At 45.1% G+C, this 27,471-nt stretch overlaps 1 protein-coding gene across 1 annotated transcript in view; it reads left to right on the forward strand.

The window, feature by feature from the left end:
* The window catches only part of Csmd2 (CUB and Sushi multiple domains 2), a 522,404-nt gene that overhangs the window by 252,794 nt on the left and 242,139 nt on the right, over positions 1-27,471 (forward strand). Inside the window, exons 6-9 of the mRNA XM_013020489.1 lie at positions 1,429-1,541; positions 15,030-15,107; positions 20,208-20,295; positions 21,018-21,142. Coding sequence (XP_012875943.1) covers positions 1,429-1,541; positions 15,030-15,107; positions 20,208-20,295; positions 21,018-21,142 — 404 coding nt within the window. The remainder of the gene's footprint in view (positions 1-1,428; positions 1,542-15,029; positions 15,108-20,207; positions 20,296-21,017; positions 21,143-27,471) is intronic.

A 27,471-nucleotide genomic window follows, 5' to 3' on the forward strand; every position in this document is an offset into this window, starting at 1 on the left:
TCCCCCTTTGCCCTCTCCTTCCAGCTCTGTGCCTTGGGAAACTTAACCTTTAAGGAAGCATCAGAATCTCTTTACTTGTGTCTACCAATTGGATAATTCAACAGAAACACCCATAAGAGATTGGAGGAGAGGAAAAAGTTAGTTTTGGATATACATTCCTTGCTCCCTCTTGGTTAGCTTTTCCCAAACAAGCTATGCCATTGGCCATGCAGTTATACATTCTAGGATCTCCTCTCCAGGAGGGTGAGTGGTAACAGGCCGACCCGTTACCACCCCTCCCTGGTGATGTCCTCCAGAGCCTGGGAACATCCCCAAGAGTTTGCTTTGCCAAACACCATGGGAGGATCTGCTGTGGATTTTTATCTCAGTGAATCTTTGCAGTCTTTCAAAGGAAAGGTGGCTCTTGTGTACATGTATAGTAAGGTTGCTGAGCTGTAGAGGGTTGAGGTGATTTTTCCTGAGCATGCACAGCTGACCCCTCCAGGACGTGCACTTCCTCATTGCTTGCCCAAAGATGATCACATCTGGATGGCTGCATTGTATTTGGAACAAACCCCTTGCTTGCACCGTGTGGTGAAGAAAGTTGCATGCAGTGTGTTAATATGTGCTGAATTCTGAGCCTGTTCTCTTGTTTCTTTCTGCGTACCCAGCACTGGTGCTCTTATTCTTAGAATGAATCACAAAGCAAACTTATAGTTTGACATAATAAATACATGAAAGCCAAAACACTTGGTGGGTGGTGTGCCAAAGGGAGGAGAAAAGATGATTGGAGGGAGAAGAAGGACTTGTGAATACAGTCTCATAATATTCAATGTACACATGTGAAAATGGAGCCAGGTAACTGGAGGGCCTAGGGTTGGGAAAGATGGGGGAGAGTGTTGGAAGGGTGACATTGGCCAAGAGGCAGCGTACTCATCCACTGATTTGTTGACCCGAAACACTGTGGTGCAACTACTTGAAGATAACAATAATTTTATATAATTAATAAAAATCACAGGTCTGAGGTGACAGTGAGGAGACCTGTGTCTTCAAGGCTGAGTAGAAAGGCTCCCCTGGGACAGCGATACCCCTGGTGCTACCTGGAGTCCTCCTAGGTACCCAGATGAGGCAGGAGAAAAGGTAGTGGATGAGAATGTTCCAGAAAGATGAGGCAAAACCCAAGCAAAAGAAGCAAGTATGCAGAACTTAGCTCCTCTTGACTGCCAGTATGACCTACTGTCCTTTTTCTCTCATGGCACCCTGGGTGACGCTGAGCAACTGGAATGAACTCTTGTGTGACTGGAGGGGCCCCAGGGCAGCACAGCCCTGGCTTCTGCCTCAGGCCCGAGCAGTGGCTGAGCGTACCATGGAGTGGGGGAAACTACTAGATGTCTAGGTGCCTGTCTGCCAGACACTGCTCCCTGACCTGTCTGTCTCCTGTCTCCACAGGTTCACTGGAGCCAGCCTCCCAGCCCCTGTTATCAGCAGCAAGAACTGGCTGAGGCTGCACTTCACATCAGATGGCAACCATCGGCAGCGTGGATTCAGTGCTCAGTATCAAGGTAGGCGGGTCCTGGGGCTAAGGCTTCCTCTGCAGGAGGCAGACACAGACTAGGATCCTGTGTGGCTTTGGGGCACCCTTGCCTTTAGCCTGCTCCAGTTTTCAGACTCCCAGATCTTGACAACTGAATCTGCACTTGCCTGTGGGGTCCTTTGTCCCAGACGAGCTTAATTGTTAATAGGACTCTGGAAGCACCTTCTAGGGACCAATACTTGGCATTTGATAGACATTATTGCCTGTAACCCCAAGCATTACCCATGAGGTAGGTTTCCCACTACCCCCACTTTCCAGACAAGGAAACTGAGGCTAAAAGAAGGTAAGCCTGCTTCCATGGCTACCTGCACTACCTGAGCCAGAGCCAGAGCCACCCTGCCAGCCAGCCATGCTAAGCTAGGAAGCATCTCCATCTCTCCACTTTTCAGTCTTTCTACAACAGGAGTACTCACAGACACAGGCAGAAATCACATGAAGGACCATCCTGCCTTCCATGCTCAGATCTGAAAGAACTGTCTAGTGGTCAGAGCTAGATCAGCAGGTGGACATCCCAGGGAAGAGCCACCTGTAAGGAAGGAGGGGCTTAACCTGGCAGGCAGGAGCTCCATCCCCGAGGGCTCAACTCCAGTGGCTGCTTGGGAGGAAGACCTTCCTTTCAACCTTGAGTTTATTCTAAGTACTCAAAATGTATAAACATGGAGGCTGGCCTCATGATGTGCTCGTTAAGTCCTCATTATTACCAATCACAAATTGATGTTCATTTTAATAGACTCGGCAATGCACTTACATTGTGTACATATTACGTCTAAGGTCCTCTACGAGGCTCTGGGGCTTCAAGGCCAGGTACTAGCTAGCTCCTCCTGGAGGCAGCTCAGCCCCTCCCCTAGCTCTCTGGGGCCAGGCTCTGTGGCTGGAATCCAAGATAACAGCTGCAGTAAGGGCAGAGGCATTATCTCAAAATCCAGGCCTCTTAGGACTCTCATTTAACTAGCTTAGCATAGTAGGACATCTTAGAGAAACGTAAACAATAAGAAGAGACCCACTCGGTCTAAAGCCTGGCCCCATAGTGTCGGTGGTAGCATCTTGCTTCTCCTGCACTGGGCCGATGTGTGCAGGGAGTACCTGTCTCAATCTTGATGCTGTGTTTTACAGAATAGAAAATCAGAGCTGAACGTTATAATTTCTTCTGATTAAATAAGTGATGGCTGTGTCTAATACAGTTCCCGAGGACCCATTTGTCATTGTAGCAGGTTACAGTTTGATGCCAAGAACAGTAACAGGAACACAGACCAAGCAGTCTCTAGATCACACATGGACTGAACCCCGACTACATGCCATGCTCTGTGCATTTTCCCTGTGTCCATTGTTTCCTCCTTTCTCCCCACAGCAGAGTGACATGTGGGCTTTGGGTCTCATTTTTTTTCAGCTGAGCTCAGAGAGGTTATGTAATAACCCAAGATCACACAGCTCATAAGTGATTCATTTACAAGCCAATGCAAGTTTCTTTGTAAAGTTACAGGGACTTTGTTTTGTCATGGTGCTTAGGGTATCTTCCAATTATTTGACCAATTAATCTGTTTTGTTAATCTCACCCTGCCATAATAGATATATGTTTATAATATGTTTATGTATTATCATATGTATCATTAAATATATTATGTATTATGTAATACATAATGCATTTATATGTATATACATATATAATAATCATACTACATATTATAGAATATATATTAAAATGCTTATTTTATGTTCTACCTTACAGTAGCTAATATATATTGCACATTGTTATATGTCTCATAGAATATATGATACAACATATATCTTATAAAATATGTGGCACTATATAACATATCTTATAGAATACAAAATGTGATATATAACAGCTGGTGTTATATATCTTATAGGAAATATAATATTTAGTAACCCATAATTCAGGGGCTAGCCCAGTTGTGGGCACTTGCACTTCAGGCTTCACCCATCCTAACTGGAGTTATGTGAAGCAGGTATATTGTTGACCCCATTTTATAGGGGAGGGAGAAGAGGGGGCCACAGGCCCAGGTAGCATTAACAGTGTGTTGAGTGTGGGATTTTGAAACCTGGTATTGTTAGTATGGCTCTGAACTGCCTCATTAGTGTTAGTGTGTCAATACATGATTGTCCCCAGGGACATACTTCTTCTAGTATTTCCCCAACAGGTACATGGTGCAAACACACCTGGAAGACTCCAGGAAGCTGGGTTCCTTCACCCCAGTATGTGCACGTGGAGGGCTGCACACTTCACCACTTTAGTTAAAGAGGGATCGGTGAAGGGACCGTTTCCAGAGTTGAGGGCTTAGTGGAACTCAAGAGAACATGAGGTCTCTTGCCCCCAGGGACTGACAGCAGGGTGACTGGCTTAAGGATGCTGTGGAGCATCTGGATCCATGAAGAGGGAGTCCCTGGTAGACCCATAAAGCTATTGGCAACCCACTGTGTGCAGAGGAAGGGACAGAAAACCAGTAGCTAGTGTTTGGTGAGGGGTCCCAGTGGTCCGTGACCTGAGCCCCACTCCCACCAGTATGCAATGCCTCCCATCTCCAGCCCAACCAGAAGCCAGGACCACCTGCCCTGGCCCCTGGAAGCCCAGCGGGAGTTACCAAAGGCTCGCCCACCCTCTGGTCATCCACAGAGGTCAGCCAGGTTAGGCACAGAGCAGGACAAAAAGTCTGAAGAAAGTCCCTAGCTAGGCAGAAGAGTCATCAGCTTAGGATTGGCTTCACTAGTGCTCAGCCTTTGGTCATTAGACTCCAGTGATTTATGGCCCTTCACAGCTCATAATTGCCAACCCCTAATTCTATTGATGGATAGTTTTGCCCTCTAGGAAACAAAAACCTAAGTCATTTTTTGTTTTTTGTTGTTGTTGTTTTAAGGATAAGTAACCAATAACATGTTACATTCCATTCTTGTGTTAGTCCAGTGAGGGTTATTCTGGTGCACATCATTCAACAGAGGGTCTGAGCTCGGGCCAAACGGAGTCAGCTATTGAATTCTATGCAACAGCATGAGACAAACATGATCAGTGCCATGTCTTTCTCAAACAAGATAGCTACTAAAGAGGGGCAGACTAAACTGACTAACTTCTACACAGTATGGAGTTGGGACCTTATTAAGAGTCCTAGAATTAGAGATAGTTAGTTTTACTAGAGAGAATTAAAGAAAGCCGAAAACAGAAGAGAAGAAAAAAGCTGGGCACTGGTGACTCATAACTATAATCTTGAAGATTGAGTTTCAGAGCTAGCTGGGGAAAGAAAGTCTATGACACTCTTATCCCCAAATAACCATCAAAAAGCTGAAAGTGGCACTGTGGCTCAAGTGTTAGAACACCAGTCTGGAGTGAAAGAAGCCAAGAGAAAGCACTAGGCACTGAGAAAGGAAGGAAGGAAGGAAGGAAGGAAGGAAGGAAGGAAAAAATGGCTTCAAGGTCAGTCTCAACAAGATGTCAGACAGTAGGACAGATCATTCCCAGTAGAGAGAAGAAGGCACTTTCTCAATCTAAGGAACCAGAAATATTTATGTGTATGTGGATTGTAGCCCAAATCCAGCCCTCACCTGCTTTTGGAAAGCCCTCAAGTTAGGTATGAGTTTCACATTTGTTTTTTTGTTTTTGTTTTTGTCAGTCATGGGGCTTGAACTCTGGGCCTGGGCGCTGTCCCTCAGTTCTTCAGCTCAAGGCGAGCGCTCTACCACTTGAGCCACAATGCCACTTCCAGTTTTCTGGTGGTTTATTGGAGATAGGAATCTCACAGTCTTTCCTGCCTGGGTTGGCTTTCAACCTCAATCCTCAGATCTCATCCTCCTGAGTAGCTAGGATTACAGGTGTGAGCCACCAGTGCCTGGCTGAGTTTCACATTTTTAAACAGTTGAAGGAGGAAACAAATCAGAAGAAACATAATATTTCATAGCACACATAAAATTATATGGAATTCAGATTGCAGTGTCAAGTTAAAAGGTTTATTGAAGCACGGCTCTGTCATTCACACAGGCATGGTGTGTAGATGCTTCAGCTGTTACCAGGCAGAAGGGACTGGTCTATGGCAGGGTGGGACCTTCAAGCCTCATGGCTTCACTGCCAGAAGCTTCATACAAAGTTTGCTCATCATAGGTGAGCCTGAAAGCTAGAATTCAAATAAGCAACGAGAGCTCAGGCTTCAAAGTGGCATGCAATCAGGTTGAGACACCCGTATTATAATGAAACCCTTGTTATAATATTAGACTGGCTCCTATAGGTCACAAAAGAGAGGAGAAGTTTTGAACAAGACAGGCCGTGATCCTATGTCCATTTTAGAACGATCTCTGCTCAAGAATGAAAATGGAACAATTAGGAGTCTGAGAAGTTAATGACAAGGGCAGAGTTCCGGTGGAAGGATGAAGATCTTCCATGGGAGGGGACAGACCAGGAGAGATTCCATGGATACTGCACTGGACTCTGGGAGGGTCTGAGAGAAGGAGGTGAAGTGGTAATGATGAATCTCAGCTTTCTAGCTTGACTTAAATACATTAAAAAAAAGACAATATTAGCCAAGTTGGGCCAGGACAGAAGCAGATGAGGGTGAATTTTGCTTTGATTGTGGCCTCTCTCCCTGTATGAGGCAGCCAAGCAGAGCATGAAAGGAAGACATTCCAGGTGGAGAGAAGACTAGACGAGGAACTCATGGATGGCTCTGGAGATTCCCTTCCACAGTTGCTAATGAAGGCAAAATATTATTCCAAGAATTGGAGCTTGCAATCCCCATGCCATGCTCCCTCTATGACACAAAAACCCTTATCTTTAAGAATTCCAGTGGCCCCAAGTTTTACTATGGCTAACAGAGAAGCAGAATCCAACGAGGTTAATTGGGGTGATGGTCCTTTTTTTTCCCCAACCATATTCAAGAAATCTTCCACTTTGCATAATTTTCTCAATGATTAGTGATTTTTCAGCACCCACATTCTTAGCAAAGGTTAGCGCCAGAACTTGACATGTTCTTTTAATTATACCCATAAGAAATGTTTTCCTGCACTAGTTGGGGCAGTGATTCCAGGGATGGAATACACTAAAGCAGATGATATCTTTATCCAACAGCAGGTGCTGTAGCTGTGGCTATTTCTTTCCATTCCCTTCCATGTCACTTGGCCCATCAGTCTTCAATGCAGTCACTGCATCTGAAGTTTGGCCAGATGTTCATTTAGTTCCCTCTGTCAAAGACAAAATAGTGGCAGATATCTAGGAGCTCGATGATTTCATCAAAATGTCTTTCAGCTTGAGTTTTGTTATCTTCTCCTTACAAGATTATGATGTCATTTTTGGTCCCAATAACTTATTCAACTTTTTTAAACCTCTCCTCCAGGATTTAGAGCCCAGATCTTTTCCAAATGCCATCTCATCAGCATCAGTAGCTTTGTCCATTTACCCTTCCTCTTTCCTTCCTTCTTTTCTCCTTTCCTTCCTTCCTTCATCCATCTCTCCATCCCTCCCTCTTTCTTTCTCCCTCTCCCTTCCTTTCTTTTTGGAACAGAGTCTCACTATGCTCATTATCTTGCCCAGGCTGGCCTCAAACTCACAATTCTCTTGCCTCAACATCCAGAATTCTGGAATTATAGGCATGTGCCACCACCTTCAGCCTGTTTTGTTGTTGTTTTCTTTTCATATCACCATAATCTGGAGCTTTTAACTGGTATAACCTGAAACCCAAATTTTAGTCTATTCAAAATGAAAGTAGTAAGAATATCACCAGTAATCATGAGCAAAGACTTTTAGTGGTCATTAGCAATTTCAAAAGAAAATCCTGGAAACCCCTCTACACGTTGGATAGGTTCTCTAAAGAGTAAGTCAATCTTTGTGCCTTCAATTTAAAATTCATCATTCAATGCTTTTCAGTCCTTTATGTGGCCTTTCCAACATTCTTGATTCCTCCATCTCCATTTGCAGACACTGAGCTGTAATGTATTTAGACAGTTCCCTAAGCTTAGTAATTACAGTGTTGGTATGCCCTACCACACCTTTGCTGGTTTCCACTGGATAAATATCTTTGCTGACCTTCCTAAAGCTTTCTGTAGGGTAGCTAAGCACAGTAGCTGATAGTGGTGGTAATACCCAGTCTCTTCTTCAAGTCTGGTACTGACAGTTTTATAAATTTATCCTGAGAGCTGGTTGACCTGGCTACAGACACATCACCTCTTGTTACTTTGAGGTTACCCCACCCGTAACCCGTTCTTCATCTTGGCTACTGCATCTGTTGGGTCTGTGCCTTGAAACATTAGGTCTCAAGCACCTGCACTGAATCTCACACCTTTGGCATATATTTGAATGAGTTAGGGAGCCAGTGTTCTGGACACTAACATCATCTGACAAAGGACTATGGGTAGTGACAACGGATCTGAAGGGTGTATGGTCACACAGGGAGGTTGAACCTCAATAGCAGTGAGCAAGAGGCAGAATGTTGGATGTGAGCACAATAAGAGATTAGATGTCAGGTTTTGCAAGATCACCTTCTACAACATTTGAGAGGATTGATGAGAGGGGATTGAACAAAAGTCAAACAAGAAAAGATGAGTTTAGAATGAATATTAAGAGAACACATACTGGGCAACTTTTCTGAGCGTGAATGAGTTGATTTGAGGGAAGAGGTAGGTGAGGGAATAGGGTGTTGGGAAGAGCAAGGTCAGCCAGCCATCAAGATGGATGGGAAGAGGAAAAGGACAGCGGTCAGTGATCAGTGATCAGGGTCCTGGAAGGCCCTGCCCTCAAGGAGCGAAGTCTGAATCTACATAGATGAAAAGCAGCCATAGAGTCTTTCCAACTCTCCATCCCATATGCCTAGGGACAGGTTAGGTTTCCCTCTCCCTTAACAGATCCTTGTCTTGAGTTAGCTCATCCCGATAACTCATGCTGCAGACTGGAGAACCATTTGTATTGCCGGATTCTTCTAGCTAAATGTGTACCATGTGTCCCGCTAACCTTTACAACAGCGGGGGAAATGTCTTGTAATTAACCAGAATATAAAGGATGAATGGAGCAGCCTGGCAGTCTCCTGAAGTCATTATCATTCGGAGGAGATGAATGCACCTAGTAAGATTTCCATCAACCAGTTAGAGCCAGCAAGCAAGCTTCTCTTGGGAGTCCTGACTATGTTCATCTCCAGGGAAAAGCATAGATGTGCATTTGACTTGCATTTTGTATGTGAATTTTTTTTTTTTTGGTCTGGTCGTGGGGCCTGAACTCTGGGCCTGGGCGCTGTCCCTCAGCTCTTCAGCTCAAGGCTAGCGCTCTACCACTTGAGCCACAGCGCCACTTCTGGCTTTTTTCTTTTTGCTTATGTGGTGCTGAGGAATCGAACCCAGGGCCTCGAGCATGCAAGGCAAGTGCTCTACCACTGAGCCACCTTCCCAGCCCCCGTATGTGAATATTGGTAACTGTGTCTTCACATGTGAACAAGTATAAGTGGACTTGTATGGGTGCTTGTTGTAGACATGAATATGCCTATGTGCATATACATGTACACACATGTGTGCATTAGATACATGAGGTTCACTACATCAATAGCTACTGAATCTTTTTCAGTGTAGATAAGCACTCTGTGAATGAATGAATGAATGAATCTCAGAAATCTTCATTCTTGCTATTTTGTCCATATGATGGGTTGACCCTCCATTCTGATTAGGACTACAGTATTACACTCTGGAGGTCCAGAGAGACATCTGACCTGTACTCTGACCCTTAGACCTGATCCTCCTGGATCTGCCATGCTACTTCTTTACTGATTTGTCACTTGTTATACCATGTTCCCTGCTCTCTCACCATATGCTAACTGTCATATATAAACTTCTATACAATCCAGGAGTGACAGCTTCCCTGGGATTGCTTACAAACTGAGACTCCAGATTTGGGAGGTAGTGTCTTGCTTCTTTTTTTTTCTTCTCTTTGTTACTTTGTTTTCTTCTTAGCTTTTTAAAAAACTATCTTTAGTTGGCTCTCATGACTCACATCTATAATTCTAGCTACATCTAAATACTAGCTACTCAGGTTGATTTCTGAGGATCTTGATTTGAGGGCAGCTCAGATAGGAAAGTATGTAAGAATCTTATCTCTAGTTAAGCAGCAAAAAAGCCAAAGTGGACCTATGTGTAAAGGGGTTTCAATTCAACATGGCAGTTTATGAGTTTAATGCCTCTTGATCAATGTCAGTACTTCCATCCTTTTCCTGCACATCTGTCCTAACCGCACCCATGCCCTCACGTTACTTGGTTGCATTTTCGCATATGTACGTTTAATATTATGACTGGAGTCACTCCTCGTTCTCCTCTCCATTCGCCTGCCCCATCCCATCTCTGTGGATCTCACCTCTTCTGACAAAGCACATTTCAGCTTCCTGGTATTCACTTTATTAATCCGTGAATAAGTTGTTCAAAGGAACAACTTTAAATAACTCTCCTGCATGCATCATACTAGTCAGTTTGTTGCTTATATATGTATATGGTCCTTTGTATGTTTTATGTGTGTTTATAATCAGTTATATCTAACTTCTACATATGAGAAAAAACATGTGCCCTTTCTCTCTGAGCCTGACTTACTTCAAAAAGTATTTTTTCTAGGTCTGTACATTTCCCTGAAAATGACATATTAATTCTTCTGGATGGATGGATAAGATTTGTGTGTGTGTGTGTGTGTATGTGTGGGGGGGTATGTATATGTGTGTTTAGCACATTTTCTTATGCATCTCTTCTAGATCTGCTTTTCCTTTTTTTTCAACTTAAAGGAAGGAAAGAGTTTTGCTTATGATTTCAGAGGTTTTACTCTAAAGTCTACAGGCTCTTATTATGTCGGCCCAGAAGTGAGGCAAAGCACTATGGTGACTGGGAATTGTGAAGGAGGAAACAGCTCACCTGAGGCATTGGGAAGAAGAAAGGAATAACCAGAAGTGCTCAGGGCCTGTTATACCATTCAAGGGCATATCCCCAGTGACCCATTCCTTCTAATGAGGCCCCACCTTTACTCTCTACTTTCCTACCATTATTCCATAGTCCAATCACCCTTGGAAACCATCAGTGGATTAACCCATGGATTAAGTCAATATCCTTATTATCTAATGGTCTCTGGAAACTTCCTTAGAAACATACCAGAGGCAATTTCACTAACATCCAAGGCATCTCTCAATCCAACTAATTTGACAATCATGATTAAACATATGTCCAACTCTTGCAACTTGACATCCAAACCTAAACCATACTTAGTCTCCAAATAAGGAAAATAACAAGATTGTAATCAACCTAACATGATATAACTGTCATTAGTACAACTGAAAATTCCTTCCCCAAAGGCGGAACTATAGACAAGTTCTTTGCCACTGGTGCAATTCAAATGACCTCAGCTGGGTCCAGTTCCCAATACAGTCCTTATTCTCATCTGAAATCTCATCACTGTCCACATTCCTTTCACTATTCAGGTCTTCTGAGCCCTTACCACAAGTACCCATAACACCATTCTGAGCTTACTCTTGTTTGTGTCCCCAAATGCTTCTAGCCCCTTCCAACAAACCAGCTGCAAAGTTCCTGAATGACATTGTCCATCAGTGATCCCAGCCCTCGGGTACTAGCTTTCTGTGTAGTCAGACCTGTCACTGGACAAAATGAATTTATGAGAGGACCATTTTGTTTTGGCTCACAGTTTCAGAGGTTTCAGTCCATGGTCGACTGATTCCTTTGCTGTGGGACTGAGATGAGGCTGAACATGGTGGTGGGGAGCATTTGGTGGAACAGAGCTGCTCACCTCATGGTGAACAGAAAGTACAGTGAAAGAGATACAGGAAGAAGGAACTGGGACAAGGAAGAGCCCCCAAAGATCCCTGGTGGCCAACTTCCTCCAACTCAGTCCTCAAGTATGCAGTTCCTCCTAAGATGTGCAGTACCTCCAGAAATAACACCACCACTATCCAGAGAGCTAGGCTTCAGCACTTGAGATTACAGAAGACATTTCATATTCAAACCCTAGCCCATTCATGTATCACCTCCTCCAGGGTGTGCTGGAGGAGGCCCCACCTCACCAGAGCCTAAGCCTGTGACAACTAGATCAGAATGTACATCCTTTTAGAGATTGTATTGATAATATGAGCTCTTGGGAGACACAAGAGCTGTAAGCCCCACATTTTCCAGGCAAATGTGATGAAGGCAAAATCTCTATCCATGAATTGAGATCTGTATGTGATGAGCATGTGCTGAGCAAAAGCATCATGGGTAATGTGATCTCTGAGACGTAGTTCAAAAGAGTAAAACCTCACAAAGATGGTATGATTTGGGGCCCCTTAGAAGTTTTCCACCCAGAAAGTTATCATCTTGGCAAACTTCCTCCTAAAAGAGGAAAAATAGATGTTAGTTTCGGCTTGGGTGGGATGATAGCCAATGGCTATTAGGCATCAAACCCACAGTTAGGCAATCCTTCTTAGGGAAGGACAGCTGAAGTTAGAAGGACTTGGAATTCCTTTCAGGTTCTTGAAAGGAATAAGACTTTTAGCTCAGTGTGACTTGGAAAAGAGGAGAAGAGCTCTCATGGTTGTCCACGGACTAGGAAGCCTGAAGTAGCATGTGTCCTAAGAATGGCATCCTTGGTGCTGCGGTCCTTTCCCTCCTCCCTCCTGCAGTGGACACCCAAAGTAGAGACAGGAGACCGTGACTGATTCTACCTCTACTTCTTGTCTAAAGAACCATCTCCAATGGGCTGCACCTGGCCACAAAGACATCCTACTACACACACACACACACACACACACACACACACACACACACACACACACACACACACGTGTCTCCCCGGGGGCATCAGAGATGGGCCCAAATGAGCCTCACTGTGCTTGCACTGCTCTGCTTCATTCAGGGATGGTTGAGTCAGGGATTTTTCTCCCCATGTCATACCATATTAACTAGGTTTGAATAATGCATGTTTCCCTACTAATGCCCTCTGTTTGATAATGCATCCACGTTAGTGTTCATTGGAAATTTTCCTGCTGGATACACACAGAGAGCAGTGCACATTTATAAAAGAGGTTTGAGTGCATGTTGGGAGGCTGGGACTCTGTGGTGGGAACTGAATTTTATCAGACATTTATTGTAGGCTTTTCAGAAGGATTTAGCTGAGGTAGGGGAATCTAGCTGACCCCTGTATATTTGATCACTGTGAGCTTTGGTTTAGGATTAGTATATCACCAATCCCAGTATAGATCAAGCACCTAAGCTTTCAGGCCTGCACTGGGAATAGACAGATACTGGGGGAGTGCCCCAGAATTACTTGTAGAGGAGACCACTAAAGTAGCTCAGGCTCAGTGACAACACAGCTGCTATTGGGCTGTGTGCCTCACAACCAGTTACCTGAGCCATTCTGAACTCCAGTTTTGTTTTCTATCAAGTAGACGTAATAGCTACTATTGTTTAAAGTTTAAGGCTTACTGTGTCTTCTAGGCATTGAGGTTATAGCCATGACTTAAACTCTTGGCCTCCATAGAGTCATGAAAACAACCCAGTAAATGCTACCATGTCTAAGGAAATTGGGGAGCTGAAACAAAGAGGGCTCAGCAGAGCTGAGAACTAGGAGTGTTTTATAAATGGAGTCCTCAGAGAAAAGCCTTAGTGAGGAAGTAGGGCTTGCACAATAACTTCACAAGGAAAAACACGGCAAGCCATTCATCCACATGGGATGAAAGAATTGTAGGGAATGGGTAGGCCCAGATAGACTGCTGGCATATTGCAGGAATTCCAGGGAAGCCTGTAAGGCTGGCGAAGAATGAGCAAGGTCAACGGCAGGGCCAACGAGTCCAGGGAGAGAACAGATTGGTTCTCTCAGGCCATTTCAAATTCTAGCTTTTACTCTAGGAGTGAGGGCTTACTGCTGATGAGTTCTGAGCAAAGATGTGTTATGGCCTGATTTATGTTTTAACAGGTTCTCTTTGCCCCTCTGCCCCCTGTTGTAACAAGGTGAGGCATGCCAGGTACTTGGATCTGGAGGTTATGAGAAGTGGTTGCACTTGAGATATATTTAGTAGAATTTACTGAGAGATCCTACATGGGTAGGAGAGATTTAAGTCAGAATTTACACAGCACCCAGGGCCTCGCACATAAGAAGTAGCTGATCAGAATTGTCACCATACCTGGGTTGCTGTCTTAGCAGGGCTGAGTCAGTAGTTAGAGGCTAGCTAAAGGATGGCACAGGGGACATAGGATGGACAGATGCACAAGGCATATAACTAGAGTGAAGGATAGAGATGAATAGCCTTTGGAATCATGGAGGTTATGACGTTGGTATACTTGGTATGCCATGTAGCAAAGTCCTGATGAACTGTGAACTAGACAAGGTCAAGGCCATATTTAATCCATTAGGCTCTCACCTGAGTACCATTTCCCCCACCTCTAGTGACCTCTAGGACCTAGTTTACCCTGCCCACAAGATCAGCTGTTACAGGCTCCACCTAGCTAGGCCTATAGTCTATGCCTTCCCCATCCCCACCCTCATGTTGCTCATTCTCCTTGGACCAAAAATTACTTCTCACAGTGATGGCAGAAAAGAGAGTAAGCTTAACCTTCAGATGGTTTGCAAACTTTTGGACATGTCAAGCTCTCCAAATCTCTATGTCCAAGCCCAATGTCAAGAGATAGGAAAATACACTCTACCTCTATAATGAGAAGAACTATAAAAGTCATATCACAAAGGGTATGGAATCAGGGAAGGAAAACAAGTTGGGTTTGTAAACCCATTTATCACACACTATCAGGGCTGACTCAGAAATGGGGCAGGGCAGAATCCACAGAGGAATGTAAGTGCAGAGGTTGGACTTGACTCGGTCAGCTCTCCATTACCATAACAGATCCTTGAGATAAATCAATGCAAGAAGATAAAAGGCTTATTTTGGTTGCCATTTCGGGAGTATCCACCTATGGTTTATCAGCTCTGTTGCTTGGTCCTGTGGCACCACTGTGCATCACGGTGGGAGGATATGGCAGGGGAGGCCTCTCACCTCATTGCAGCCAGGAAGCAAAAGGAGAGATAGGGTATAATCCCTTTCAAGGTCATTCTCTCAATGACCCCCAGCCTTCTACTGGCCTCCACCTCAGAAAGAATCCATCACCTCCCAAGTAGTACCACAAAGGCTGGGGACTGAGCCCTTAACACAGAGCCTTTGGGTCCATCTTAGATCCACACTGCAAGGCTTCAAATGTAGATTATCATGAGAAGTTCTTAGACCACCAGACCCCACTCAGTAGTTCCAGTGGCAAAATCTCACCCAAAAATGGGTGAGAACACCATCTTTTCTGCCTCCCCGCAGTGGGCTGTCCTCCACAGCTCCCCTTGATATATCCCTGCCCGAAGGAGCTTCTAGATTTCATCCCCTTATGCAATATCCCAAACCAGGAAAGAGGGCCATTCTTCAGGGATCTCAGCCATAATCACAGACAGCAACTCAGACACTTTCCTCTTGCCTCCTCTCTATAGTCAAGAAGCAAATTGAGCTGAAGTCTCGAGGTGTGAAACTGATGCCAAGCAAAGACAGCCACCAGAAGACATCTGTGTGTAAGTGTCCGCCCCCTGGGTCTCCTGCTCAGGTCAGACCCACCAACTCTATGACCACAGGGAGGCCAGCTAATGCTGGGGGGCTTCCTTCACCCCTGCTTCCCTCTGGGAATCCACACAAGGATACACTGACCCGGCAGCCAGTGAGCAGCCCTGGGCTTGTCCCTTGCTGTTTCCTCCTCCCATTTCCTTCCTACCTTGTCCTCCCTCACCTCCCATTGACTGCAGTCCAGGGAGTCATTACTGCTACATTTCTCTCTGTTTTTTTTTCCTTTTGAATCACTTTCACCTGCTAAGACAGCCCTCTTTCTGGCTCCTCTTCTTGGAGTAATAACCTTGGGCTGGGACCTGGGGTGAAGTGGGGAGGGATGCTGCAGGGCCCTAATTCCAGGTCCCAATCTTAGATTTGGAAGGGAAGGAAGGAAAAGGCCTCCTAACCTCCTCCAGGGGCTCTGGACCTGGCTGGACAGAGAGAGGATTCAGGGGTGGTGGTCCTGCCTCTCGAGGGTGGGATGGGATGGGGAAGGGTGGGGAAATGCTGGGTGTTGCTTGGGCATGGGAAGATTATGTCTTTGAAAACATGTTTCTGCTACCTGTGTTTGGAAGAATGAAAGGGGTCTATGACTGGAATATGGTTTAAAATGTTGACCCCCAATGAGAGCTGTGCTGAAGGGCTTGGAGTGTGAGGACAGGAAGTGGGTAGGGAATGTTCTGGGTCCCCCCCCCAAGGAGGCTGGACTTGAACTTGATTGCGGGGTCTTGTTGATTTTCCTTCTGGAAGTGAGTACAGGGAACCTGCCCTGGTCCCCCAGATGACTGTCCTTCTGAGTTTCTTTCCCATCCCTGTCCTACTTCCCCTATCTATCCCCCTCCCTCCACTTCCCCCCTCTCCTTCTTCCTTCCACCTATTTCCTTTTCCTGTGTTTCTCTTTCTGTATCTGCCTGGCTCCCTGCCCTCTACTACACCTCCCTGTACTCACTTGCCTTCAGTTGCTAGAAGTACTTTCTGAGAACAGACTATGGCCATGGACTCCCCAAGCTCTTGGCTCATGAGTGGGGCACCTGTCAGATGAGCAGACTAGGGGCAGAGGCATTGGAGGCCTGTCCCTGACCATAATGAGCCTAAGTGTGGGGACATGCTCTGGTCTTTCAAGTCCTCTGAGTGCAGATATTGCCACTGATTTTTGGCTATAGCTGGGGGATTCAGCATGTCTGGTGGCCTTGTCCCATGGGCTCTGAATGACAGAAGGCAGCTGGGAGGCCTAGCTTGACTGAGGGAGAAGCTGTAGGTGAGCCCAAGGCTTGCCTGGGAATGTGCACTTGCGACCTGACCCTCATAATCTTTCTTTCTGTAGCCACAGAGAAAGACGAATGGGAATAAGCCTTAATTTTAGACCTTACCTGGAAGTCACAAGCTAAAGACCAAAAATTTATCACAGTTGTATCCTGTCTTGGGTCGCTTTGTTATTCAGACCTTCTAAGTCTCAGTTTTGACTTCCATAGAATGGGGAAGTCCTAGCCTGCCTTTCTCCTAAGGAAGTTGCTGTATGTAAGAAGGGCCATCATGACCCAGGATTTCCAGAGGAATGACAAATAGTTGAAAAACTTCATGTAATGTTTGGGATGCATTTTTCTGTAAAGTCCATGGTTTTCATTTTTTCATAGAAAGTCCATGGTTTTTGTTACCCACTCAAAGATGCCCAAAACACCCTCACAAAAGATGAAGAAACCCTATTGTAAGGAAATAATGGAAACCCTTTTTCTCCCAACAAGGTATTGATTGATCTGCATTGTAAGATTTCTTCAGGAAGGGGTAGGTATATGACTTCCGCTAACCAGAGGCAGGGAGTCAAATGCATATAAGTGTCTGAGTCTTTGTGTTGTGCCCACATCCTCTGAGGATAGCTGTCCTGGACTCCAGGAGCAGACCTTGTCAGTTGCCTCTACTGGACAGTCCACTAAAACCATGGATTCCCTGACTGTCACTCCTGGCCATCCACCTATCTGTGCCTCTCTTTACTTTGGGTGGAAGACATCACCTCTCTGAGCATGTTACACCTTGCCATTGGGGACCTCCTGGGGGCAGGCAGGGGTTACTCTCTGCTCTCATCTCCCAGTAGCCAACAGCAAAACAATGCTATGAACATGAGCAGCTAGTTTTAAATACTGGAAGGAAAAAAGAAGAACCCTTGCTGCTGTAATTCTAAAGTGTTCACTGGGATTGAGGCTTGCTTATTTCCTAGGGATACTCCAGGGTCCTCTTGGGACTGCAATTGCCTGCCCAGGGACAGGGCACTGGCCTGGTATGAGCTGCGTCACCACTAGGTTTGTGATTTCCTGAAGGATGCCTGAGACTTGTGGACAGGTGCAGGCTCACTGACTAAAAGGAAACAGTGGATCTGTTCTCAGGCTGGGACTGGCTCAACAGGTGGGCATTGCCATGTGCCTGCCGACTGGCCCAGCCACAACATCACCAATCAGCTGTCTGTTCTGCCTGCTCCCTGGATGGTGTTGGTATTGAATGAAAGGGCCAGAGAGGCCAGTGGAAGCTGCTGTATATTCTCATCATTGTTCTGGAAAGCGATTGGGTGGTTTCCACATGGTGGTCTGCAGGAAAACATGGGTTGGGTGAAGACCATGAACAGTTAAGTAAGTAGGAACTGGGGAGGATGTTGTATGTGTGTGGTGGGAGGGGGCAGTGTGGATGTTCAGCTGGGAAGTCCACAGTGGAAATGGACCATCAAGGCAGCATAGAGGGCTGGCCTATCAACAGAGAAACCACAAAGGACAATACAGGGTCATCTTCCATTCCTTCTTAGGATAATTTCCTATCTGAAGAGATGGTTCATGGTTCCTATACCCCTGGATATTCTGAAGGCCCCATTTACCTTCTTCCTACCTTTACTTGCAAAACACCAAGGCTCCTGGGAAGCAGAAGCCCACTGTGCTTTGGATCTGTGGATGTCTACCCTGAAGGTTTCTGGCTTGATAGGAATGGTGGCTTTGTGACATAAAGGATGTGAAAACTTTGGAGCTAGAGGCTTGGAAAGGAAGGGGATGGGGACAGTAAAGATCCAGTGGAAGTGACCTGCTTTTACCTGGCAGTGGGGAGTATTGGAAAAAGGGAGGCTACCCAGGAGGTCTTGCACACACTGCCATACAATCAACAGGATACCTGTTGTCTGATTGGAACATGCATTCTATCCAAACCTTCAGGTTCCCTTGGTCAGCTGTAACCTAGGCTACCAAGAGTTTGAAGCAGGTCTACACTTGGCCTCTATCTATAGACATGAGCTTCAGACTCAGTGAATCCAGAATGGGACTGTCTATCTTCACTACACCATCAACCATTGCATCCTTTCTGGGCCCAGGCCCAGGACGCCCCCATGCTCCTCCTAGTGACCTAGTCTTCACGAGCCCTGGTGGTTCTCTTTCCCATGCTCATGCCTGTCTCCTAGCTTTCCACTAATAGGCTTGTCCTTGACCTGAACCATTGCAGAACTTCCTAACTGTCCTCACTGAGGAACCTCACCCTGTAAGTCTCACCAGCCCTTCTGCCACTCAGAACTCTCCAGTAACTGTCTACGGTGTTCAGGATCAGACTCAACCTCCTTAATATTGCGTCTGATCTCTGAAACCTCATCTTCCAATTCCTTATCACTCCTACTCTGGCCATGGCCACACTGAGCAACCCTAAGTTCCGTTTCTATGTCTCCATCTCACTTTTCATGGCTGACTGTCTGCCTTTGTCCCTCTGTCCCCATGTGCCCCAATCCTACCTCTTCACAAGGTCCATATCGAGTGCGATCTCCTCTGGGCCCTTTCATACTTCTTCCAGCACCACAGGAGGGGTCTTCCTCTAAGCGTCTCTGTACCAGTATCCTTCATCATTTCCCTTCCATGATCCTTTCCATATTTCATTCCTTCCCTGAAGACAGTGATCCTATCTACCCTTGACATTTCCCATGTTTTCCAGAAGAAGGCATTGTATGCAATAGGTATTCAATGAATTACTGTTTTGTGCCCATGTGAAGGAATGCATGAGAGAGAACAAGAATGGGTGATGGAGAACTTTGCTCACATTAAGGGGCATAGAGTGGAAGGGGAGGGATGTGGGTAAGTTCAAGAACTGTTGCTGCAGATGCCATGTAAGCCCTCATCCAGATTTTGCTAATGGGATCATGGGACTGGTGAGTCCTGGAATGGAACTCTTGTCAGGCCATCGCCCTAGCCCCAGATCCTCCAGGAAGCTAGAGATGTGAAGGACTGATTCTATTAGCAGGAGCGTCTGAGAACAATGGCCAGGCAGGGAATGGAGGGCCCACCCTCTGCACTGTATGTGTGTATCCGCCGCACCAGGACCAAGCTCTGCTCTGCCCTATACAACTAGTTGTGTGGTGTTTATAAATGAATGGGATCTGTTATTGCTGGGTGTGAGAGCATCAAACCTCCTGCCAGAACCACAGTCGCCATCTCTGCTCTGTGCCCTTGGGCCTCTGCGTTGGGTGGAATGTGGAAGGTGTGCTCCAGTTACCGCTTATTCTGACTTGACAAGTGTTTGATGGGAAGAGGGTCTTCAAAAGAAATACCTGCATTTGAGCTAACGTCCCTGCTTTGAACTTCAAACTGCAGCTTTCTTTTACATTCTTTACCGTTTCTGATCATGTATCCACCTTTTATTTAACTTTCTTTGAATCATCTCTCCATTCGGGATTGGGGCTGGAGGGGTTCATCTCATCTAGTCTCCACTCCCGAATCTGAAGCACAGGGTGAGGAGGTCACAAGGGGCTATGGACGGTTTACCGCTGGCCACTGGTGTGGGATGAGGAATGAGGAGTGCCATGGGGTGGGGAAGTCTCACTGAATTTCATTTGGATATGGGGTTTCGGGGGTTCAAATTCAAAGGAAGTTATCAAGAGCAGCTCCCCACCTTGCATTCTTAGGAAAGTCCAGTCCAGTAGCCTCCAGTCACTCCACAGAGTCCCAGTGGAGCAGGGTCTCATTCCGTCTCTGCCTCCACCTCCCACCCTGAAACACAGTACTGGCTGATGTCTTCCTGTGACTATCCATCATTGTATGTGCTGTCTTTTTGCCTTGTAGTAACTCAGGTTGGTGTGTCCCAAGGACATAATATGTGTCCAGACCCTGGCATACCTGAAAGGGGCAAAAGACTAGGCACAGATTTCAGGTAAGAGCTATGTGACAACTTTTTCTGATTGCAACAAGGGTGGGGTGGCCTGGTTGTGGGGAGGACAGGGAGTAGACTTTTTGATAGGATATGAAGAGCATGGTAGAGAGACAGGAAGTGCCCCTGGCTGGGAAAGAGCGTGGTCTCTGGTAATCTCTCCTGACCCAGTGCTTGGAAAGATGCCCATACCATATCTGGGAGGGAAAGTATACTGAAAACTTCCAGAGTTACCCAGAAAACCTAGACAGCCAGGGATGAAAGGGCTGACATATTAGCAGGCAGCTCACTCCTGCTATCATGTAGGAGCCCTAGGACCCTGGAAGAGGATGCGTTTTGCAATGTTTCAAACTATTAAGGCATCTCCCCATAATCCTCCATTTTCGCATCATTTATGGATATCATTTACCTACTCTTCACTGCCCTAATTGACACTTATCTTAGAGAATTGCTATTTGCTCACAAAGTCACCTTTTAACTCAATCCAAAAACCATTAGTGATCCAAGGAAAAGAGAAGATGAAGAGCAGATGCTCTATGAAGAGCATCTGCAGATGCTCTGAATTTTCGTGGAGGATTTAAATCCTAAGCAGTAAGCAGAGATTAAAGGTCAGAAGGAGAAATAATCATCCCCATGGGGCTAGTTTGAGGAATCAGGAAGGGCTTGGAGCAGGCAGGGCTTGACAAGTCCAAAGCTGGGGCTCACAGACATCCCTTGTCTCCCAGGTTAGGATCCAGCGTCCAGTTTACCTGCAACGAGGGCTACGACCTGCAAGGGTCCAAGCGGATCACCTGTATGAAAGTGAGCGACATGTTTGCAGCCTGGAGCGACCACAGGCCAGTCTGCCGAGGTAAGGGTGCCCCAGAGAAGGGCTGGGCATGCAGATCAAAACCTGCTCCTATAACCTGAAGCCTAGACTCCCATTCAAGCTGACTCACCTTGCTCCCTCATTGCTCCTCAGTCCTCATGTCCTGTGTTTCTTGGCTGACATTGATTTGACATATTCTCTATATAAAGTCCTTGACCAGGATGAGAACATACAGGTAGAGAGACCTTGACTCTTCTCTGCATGAACTCCACAGTCTGATGAGAGAGGTATCCATGAAGCAGGTTACTAACTTGTTGCACAAAAACATTACAGCCACCTAAATAGGAAAGGAAACCACCCTTTATACTGTCACCTTGAGTCCCTCCATTAGAACACAGACACATACGCATACACATGTATGCATGCATGTATATATGTGTATGTATGTACACATGTACTCATATATGTGTGTGTCTATAGATAAATATATATCTATCCATTTATAGATGTTTTATACACTATCTATAGATAGATAGATAGATAGATAGATAGATAGATAGATAGATAGATAGATAGATAGATAGAGCTCTTGAATTAATTGGAGATAAGAGTCTCACAGACTTTCCTGCCTGGGCTGGCTTTAAACCACATTCCAATCTCAGCCTCTTGAATAGCTAGGATTTCAGACATGAGTCACTAGTACCTGGCTGCCCTTGGTTCTTGGCTCACACTTTACAATGGCCTGGACCAACAGGTCAAAAGACTTCTCTATGGATTTCTTCCCATCTCATACTTGGGCATCTTGTTCTCAAGGCCTCTGCCACTCACATTCCCACATAGTACATAGACCAAAGATAAACTGGCTTTGCCTCCACTACCCCCTCCAGACAATTAGAAAGCAGAGCCTAAATGTAACTCTTTCATTGAGGCCAGACTGCAGCTGCTTCTGCAGCAGCTTCAGTGGAGAATCCCCATTCCCGTTCCCCTGGGCATGAGCAAAGAGACACCACCCAAGCACCAGGCTGTTAGATGACCTTAAAAAGCTAAAGAAGGTATATCACCTACTCTAAAGTTGTATTCTGGATCCTTCCAACTAAGCAAATTCCTTGCCTTCCTCTAAGGACATGCATCAAGATGAAATTCAAGCAGAGTAAGAACAGTCCAGGAAAGAGAACGGATCATTATTTATTGACAAATGTACAGTGTTAGAGCTGGAACTTGCTCCCTTTTAAAAATGTACCAATAGGGAATCTGGAATTCCAGAGGATCATGAAAATATCATTCAAATAAACTTTAGATTTATTTGTCCTCAACCTAATTTTGAAGTGTCTGTGATTTGTGGTTTATAAGGAAACTTACATTTCTGTTCATATTAACTGCATTATTTCAGGATTCTACAGAGAAAATGTTATTTTTTGTAATCGAGCAAACAAAAGAATTCTTAGTGTTATTCTAAGCAATTGGGCAAAGCATTTATTTTCCCTGGCCCTATTTTCTTACCTACAAATGTAGTTAATTGTACCTACCCTACACTTCTCATTTTCAATATGAAGATTGTATACAGTTGTGGATATGGCAACATTTTATGAATTGGCAAGTATTAGAAGGAAGAAAGATGTCTTGGAGTTGGAATATGAGTTGTACAAGGTGAGGACTTCACTTCAGTCATACTTAGAACAGGGCCTGACACATGGTAGTGCTTTAATAATGTGTTGAATGAGTGATTAAATGAATGAATAATTGAAGAGCATACCTCCCTGAGCCAAGCCGTCAGCCTTGTAGAGAAACTTAGAATTATACAGTATGAGGACAAAGGGATCCCTGGCCAATCTGTCCTTTCAAAATTCCTTTCCAGAAGCAAGAACAGCAGTGCCTTTAGGCAGTGGTAGAATCTGATCCCACTCATCAAGATCTTCTCCTCTGAAGAAATTGTTTTTAGTAATAGTAGCTGTTAACATGAACATGCCTAGGGTGGAGGAAGTACTGTCGTATTTTGGAAGGAAGGTCATCATTGAATAATATGCTCTTCTTTTTCTCTAAATATATTGTATGCCTCACGCAGACTATCTCCAAGTAATTTTGACCCAGTAGACTGAATTCTTTGCTACACTTCCATAAGCATTGAGCTAAGTTTATTTTTTATCTGTTATCATATTCTATCACCTGCCACTGGGGAAGAGGGTGGGGATGGGGAAAATCACAGTTCAAATCCAGCCATCATCATATTTTAGCCAAGTATCTTTAGGTCAGTTTCTTCTCTGGAGCTCTCTCCTCTCTTTGTTTTCTCATCTGCTAAATTGAAGTAATACTAGGATACTACTTGGTGACATCCTTTTGAGAACCAGAGGAGCCAGTGAACTTGAAAGTGACCCAGACCTGTAGAAGTGATGTTCATGTAACCTGTGATGTTGCCATTCATGCTATTCAGCTTAAATTGCTGCATATGTGGTATCTAGCTTAAGCCACAGAGCCAACTGCAGCTTCTAGAGGCTATGGGTTCTCCCAGAAACCATTGTCTGTCTAATTCTATGGCCATCCCATGGCTTAGAAATCAATAGACGAATCTGGACCACAGTTCTGCCATTTATTAGCTGGCTGGCCCAGGAAGGCTTCTGATCTTTTTTAGATACTAGGGCCTTGGCCTTGTTTGTGAAGGGAGAACAGAAAGCCTGCTCGACCTGCTGACGTAATGTGTAAGCAGTCGTGTTGCAGGTTGCCAGCAGCAGCTCAGGCACAGGCATCCACTGGTGATCTTTGGCCTCTCAGCCCAGCTTGGCCCTCCTGCCCTCCATCCTTCTGTCACTTTACTCCCACAAGCCGCTATGAGACAGACAGACAAAAGGCCAAGGCTCCTGGGTTGGACTTGGCTGATCTGTCCTGAGCTTCCCTACAGGACAAGGGCTGAGCTCCCTATTAGATACAAAGGTCTCTTCATTTTGGTAGCCATTAATGTTTTTCTTTAGTTTTTTTTGTTTTTAATTAAATGGAATCTCTTCTAATTGTGATTTTCATAGGAGAACTTAGACAGACCCCCATTTAAGCCATAAAAAGGAACAAAAGTCTTTCAATTATAAGTTGCTCTACTGAAAGGCAGGTTACCAAAAGATCACCTTCTAAAAAGCATTTGGCCACCATACATAGTGGTATTATTTTTTCCTCTAATGCATTTAAAATATGATTTGATTTTAAGTATTCATTTTTCCCCACACAATTAATTCTCCTAAAATGTGAGGCCTGGCAAATAAGAGGTTCTCAATAAATGAGGGCCACCTGAATGAATCAGAAATGGAAATGAATGGACATGGAACCGCACCCTCAGTTTGGAATATAAAATTAGGTACACGTGGCCCCTCCTTTTCTTTATCTCCCATCAGAAGAAATAAGCTTCCAACATAACGTTTGGTGCTGCAGAGCACTCATTCTGTTACAGCCCTGGGCAGGGTTTTTCCCATGGTGCCCAGTGCTTGCTCACACACTTTTGCAAGTGGAGCTTCTCTGGTTGAAGTAGAGGCAGGAGAGTTTGGTCCCTCTCCACCTTTTTTCATCACTGTCAGCAGGCCCTCTACCCAGGTAACCCTGAGCTCTGGGTTCACCGTTGGCAAACCACTGGTTTAACGAAGAGGACAAAAACCAGCCCCAGATAAGGTACTTACAGATACTTGTTTACAAAGCCAGTAATTAACGCAAACCCATATATTATCTTTTTGCTTTGTAGTTAAATATGAATGTGTGTGTATGTGGTATTGTCATCTGGAAGATACTTCTTTCTTATGGAAGGCATGGGGCTCAGAGACCTAAGTTCAAGGTCCACCTTTGTTATTAATAAACCATAGGACACAGAATCCGTAATTGAAAAACTCTGAATCTTTCCGGTCTATGAAATGGGAGTAGGACATGAAAACATGACACAAACTTGGTTGGTGAAATGCTAAGACCAGTATAGGTGATTGTTTTCCTACTTGGTGGCCTTCACCAGGCTGACATCCTGTACCTGCCCCTTTAAATGCTATTGTGTACATTTTCTCTTTCTCTCTCTCCTCTTCTGCCCTCTCCTGCCATCTATTCTCACCTCTCTCCTCTCCTTTTCCCTCCTCCTGTTGTCCCCTCTTCTCTTTTCTCCCCTCCCTTCTTGTCCCCTTTTCCTTTTTCTCCTCCGTTCCTCTCCTCTCTTATCTCTTCTCTCCCCTCCATTCCCTTTCCATCCCCTCCTCTCTTTTTTTCTTCTCATCTCTTTCCTCTTCTATCCCATCTTTTCAGTCCACTTGGTAGGGATGACATACTAATGGCACTGAAATACATGCCCCATAGCTCCATCCCCAATATTGTCCATAAGTCCCTTGCCTACATATTCTAATGACACATCTCACATTTATTAAGCTATTTATGCTCATATGAAGCATTACGCAAAGTGCTTCCATTTTCATACTTTATTAGGAGACGTGGGACAATAACTATGTGTCTTCAAGTGTCTTCAAGGCAGCTTATTAGAGGAAAAAGAAATTACTTGGGGAGAATTTGCCAGAAAGTACTCACACTTAGGAGCTTTGGTGTGTCTAAGTTGGATAAGGACAGAACTCAGACACCAATATTTAGTGTTAGTGGATTGAATATGAGTTCTGGGCTTCAATGAACCTTTGTGGAAAGAAGTGTTGACTAGAGGTTGGGGGACAGGATTTTCCACTGCAGAGTAGCCTGGGGAGGGAGGGACTGGTTTCTTTAGAGGTAGGAGTTGGAGCAAGGAGTTCTGGAGATGTGGCAAATACAAGTAGGTTTGTTCACCTTAGAATGAGTGGTGGGAAGATGGTTCCAAAGGACCACAGGCAGGGAACTAGGGAGGTCAGTTGTTCGAGAAGGAAGAGGAGGCAACCTGCATTGTGGTAGAAATGATTTGGGGAGAAGCTAGGAGATGGGAGGTACTTGCATGCCTCTAACACATGGAACATTCCCTTCTTTGGTACCAAGCTGCTTCATTGCCAGAACTGGCTGTGGATCCATGAGCATTGCTGTGGTTCTGTGGGACACAGTCTCCTGTGGCATGGCCCAGTCACGTCCACAGGAGAAATGGGAAGTCTCACAGAACCCAAACATAGAAGGACTCAGAGAAGTGTCTCCTGAAAGCTATCTAAGAGACCCTGATAGGAAAGGGCAAATAGAGAAACTCGGAGATGTGTACATGTATTCATTCATCCATACAATGTCTGAGCCCATGTTCTCAGCTTTTGTGGGTTGCAGCAAAGAGCTCTCCATCAGTTGATGGGGTTCCACAAACTGATGCTGGGAAGGTAGGAGTGTGAGGGAGTCTCTGTCTTCAGCATCCGTTTTCTTGCCCAGACAGCAGTGGGGAAAAAAAAGTAGCTAATGCTCCACTCAGAACCTATTTTAAGGTACTCTGGGCTAACAATCTGCAGATTGTAATATTTTAATTAAACCCTTCCAAGCCCTTAAAGTGGTAAATGCCTTTTTGACCTGTTCTCTCTAATTACCTCCAGCATGTCTCAACAGACTGCAAATACCATCTAATTCTTGGAAACAAGTTCAGGATAAGTTGAATCTGAAGCTGAGGGTTTTGGCAGCAAAATCTTAACTTTCTAGAATCTGGAAAGTGCAGCTGGTGGAGATTTATAAGGATTCTCTGCAGGACTAGAAACTTGGTCTGCAGCTCCTCTTTGCAAAGGCTTGGGGTTTGAAGTCATATCCTCATTTTTTTGGTAATGCCAGACTTAAATGCAAACAGAGGGAAAAGCATATGCAAAGAAGCTCCTTTACCTTGAGAGAAATATTGAGCCCAGAGAATAGGAGTGAAGATAGCATTGAGCCTGGGTCCCCTTTTGTTGAATATTGACACTGTCTTAGGCTTTGGGCTGAGTCTGCCCATCCATCATTTCATGAAATCCCATCACCACCACACCTCAGTGAGGTGCTATCATTCTCACGATTTGCCAAATGAAGAATAATAGCTGAGATGTTTTCCAACAAACACTAGGTAGATTTAAAACCCAGGAGGCTAAATTGGTAAGCCTTAACAATGCCACACCCCCTGAGGACCCAGATAGATCAGCATGATCTATGGCTCTAGAATCCTGAGTTTCTCAGCACAGAATTAGTGGAGCAACCAGTTGAATCTGAGGTAAGTTAGGGGGCATGTCAAAACTCCATTCCATCAATATTGGAGCTCAGCATAGGGGAAGAAAAGGATCCTGAAGGTTCAGACACCAGAATGATCCTCTCTTAAAAGGTAGTGAACAAAAAACAAGAGGAGAGAACAATTCTGACGCAAAGCCCCTTGTAAATACCCCTGTGGCACACTGTCTGTGCTTGGTCATGGATGGCCTCAGGCTTGCCTCTGCTCTGGCCAGGGCAGTTCAGGTAAA

This window comes from Dipodomys ordii, unplaced genomic scaffold, assembly GCF_000151885.1.
Source record: "Dipodomys ordii isolate 6190 unplaced genomic scaffold, Dord_2.0 Scaffold51, whole genome shotgun sequence".
NCBI lineage: Eukaryota > Metazoa > Chordata > Mammalia > Rodentia > Heteromyidae > Dipodomys > Dipodomys ordii.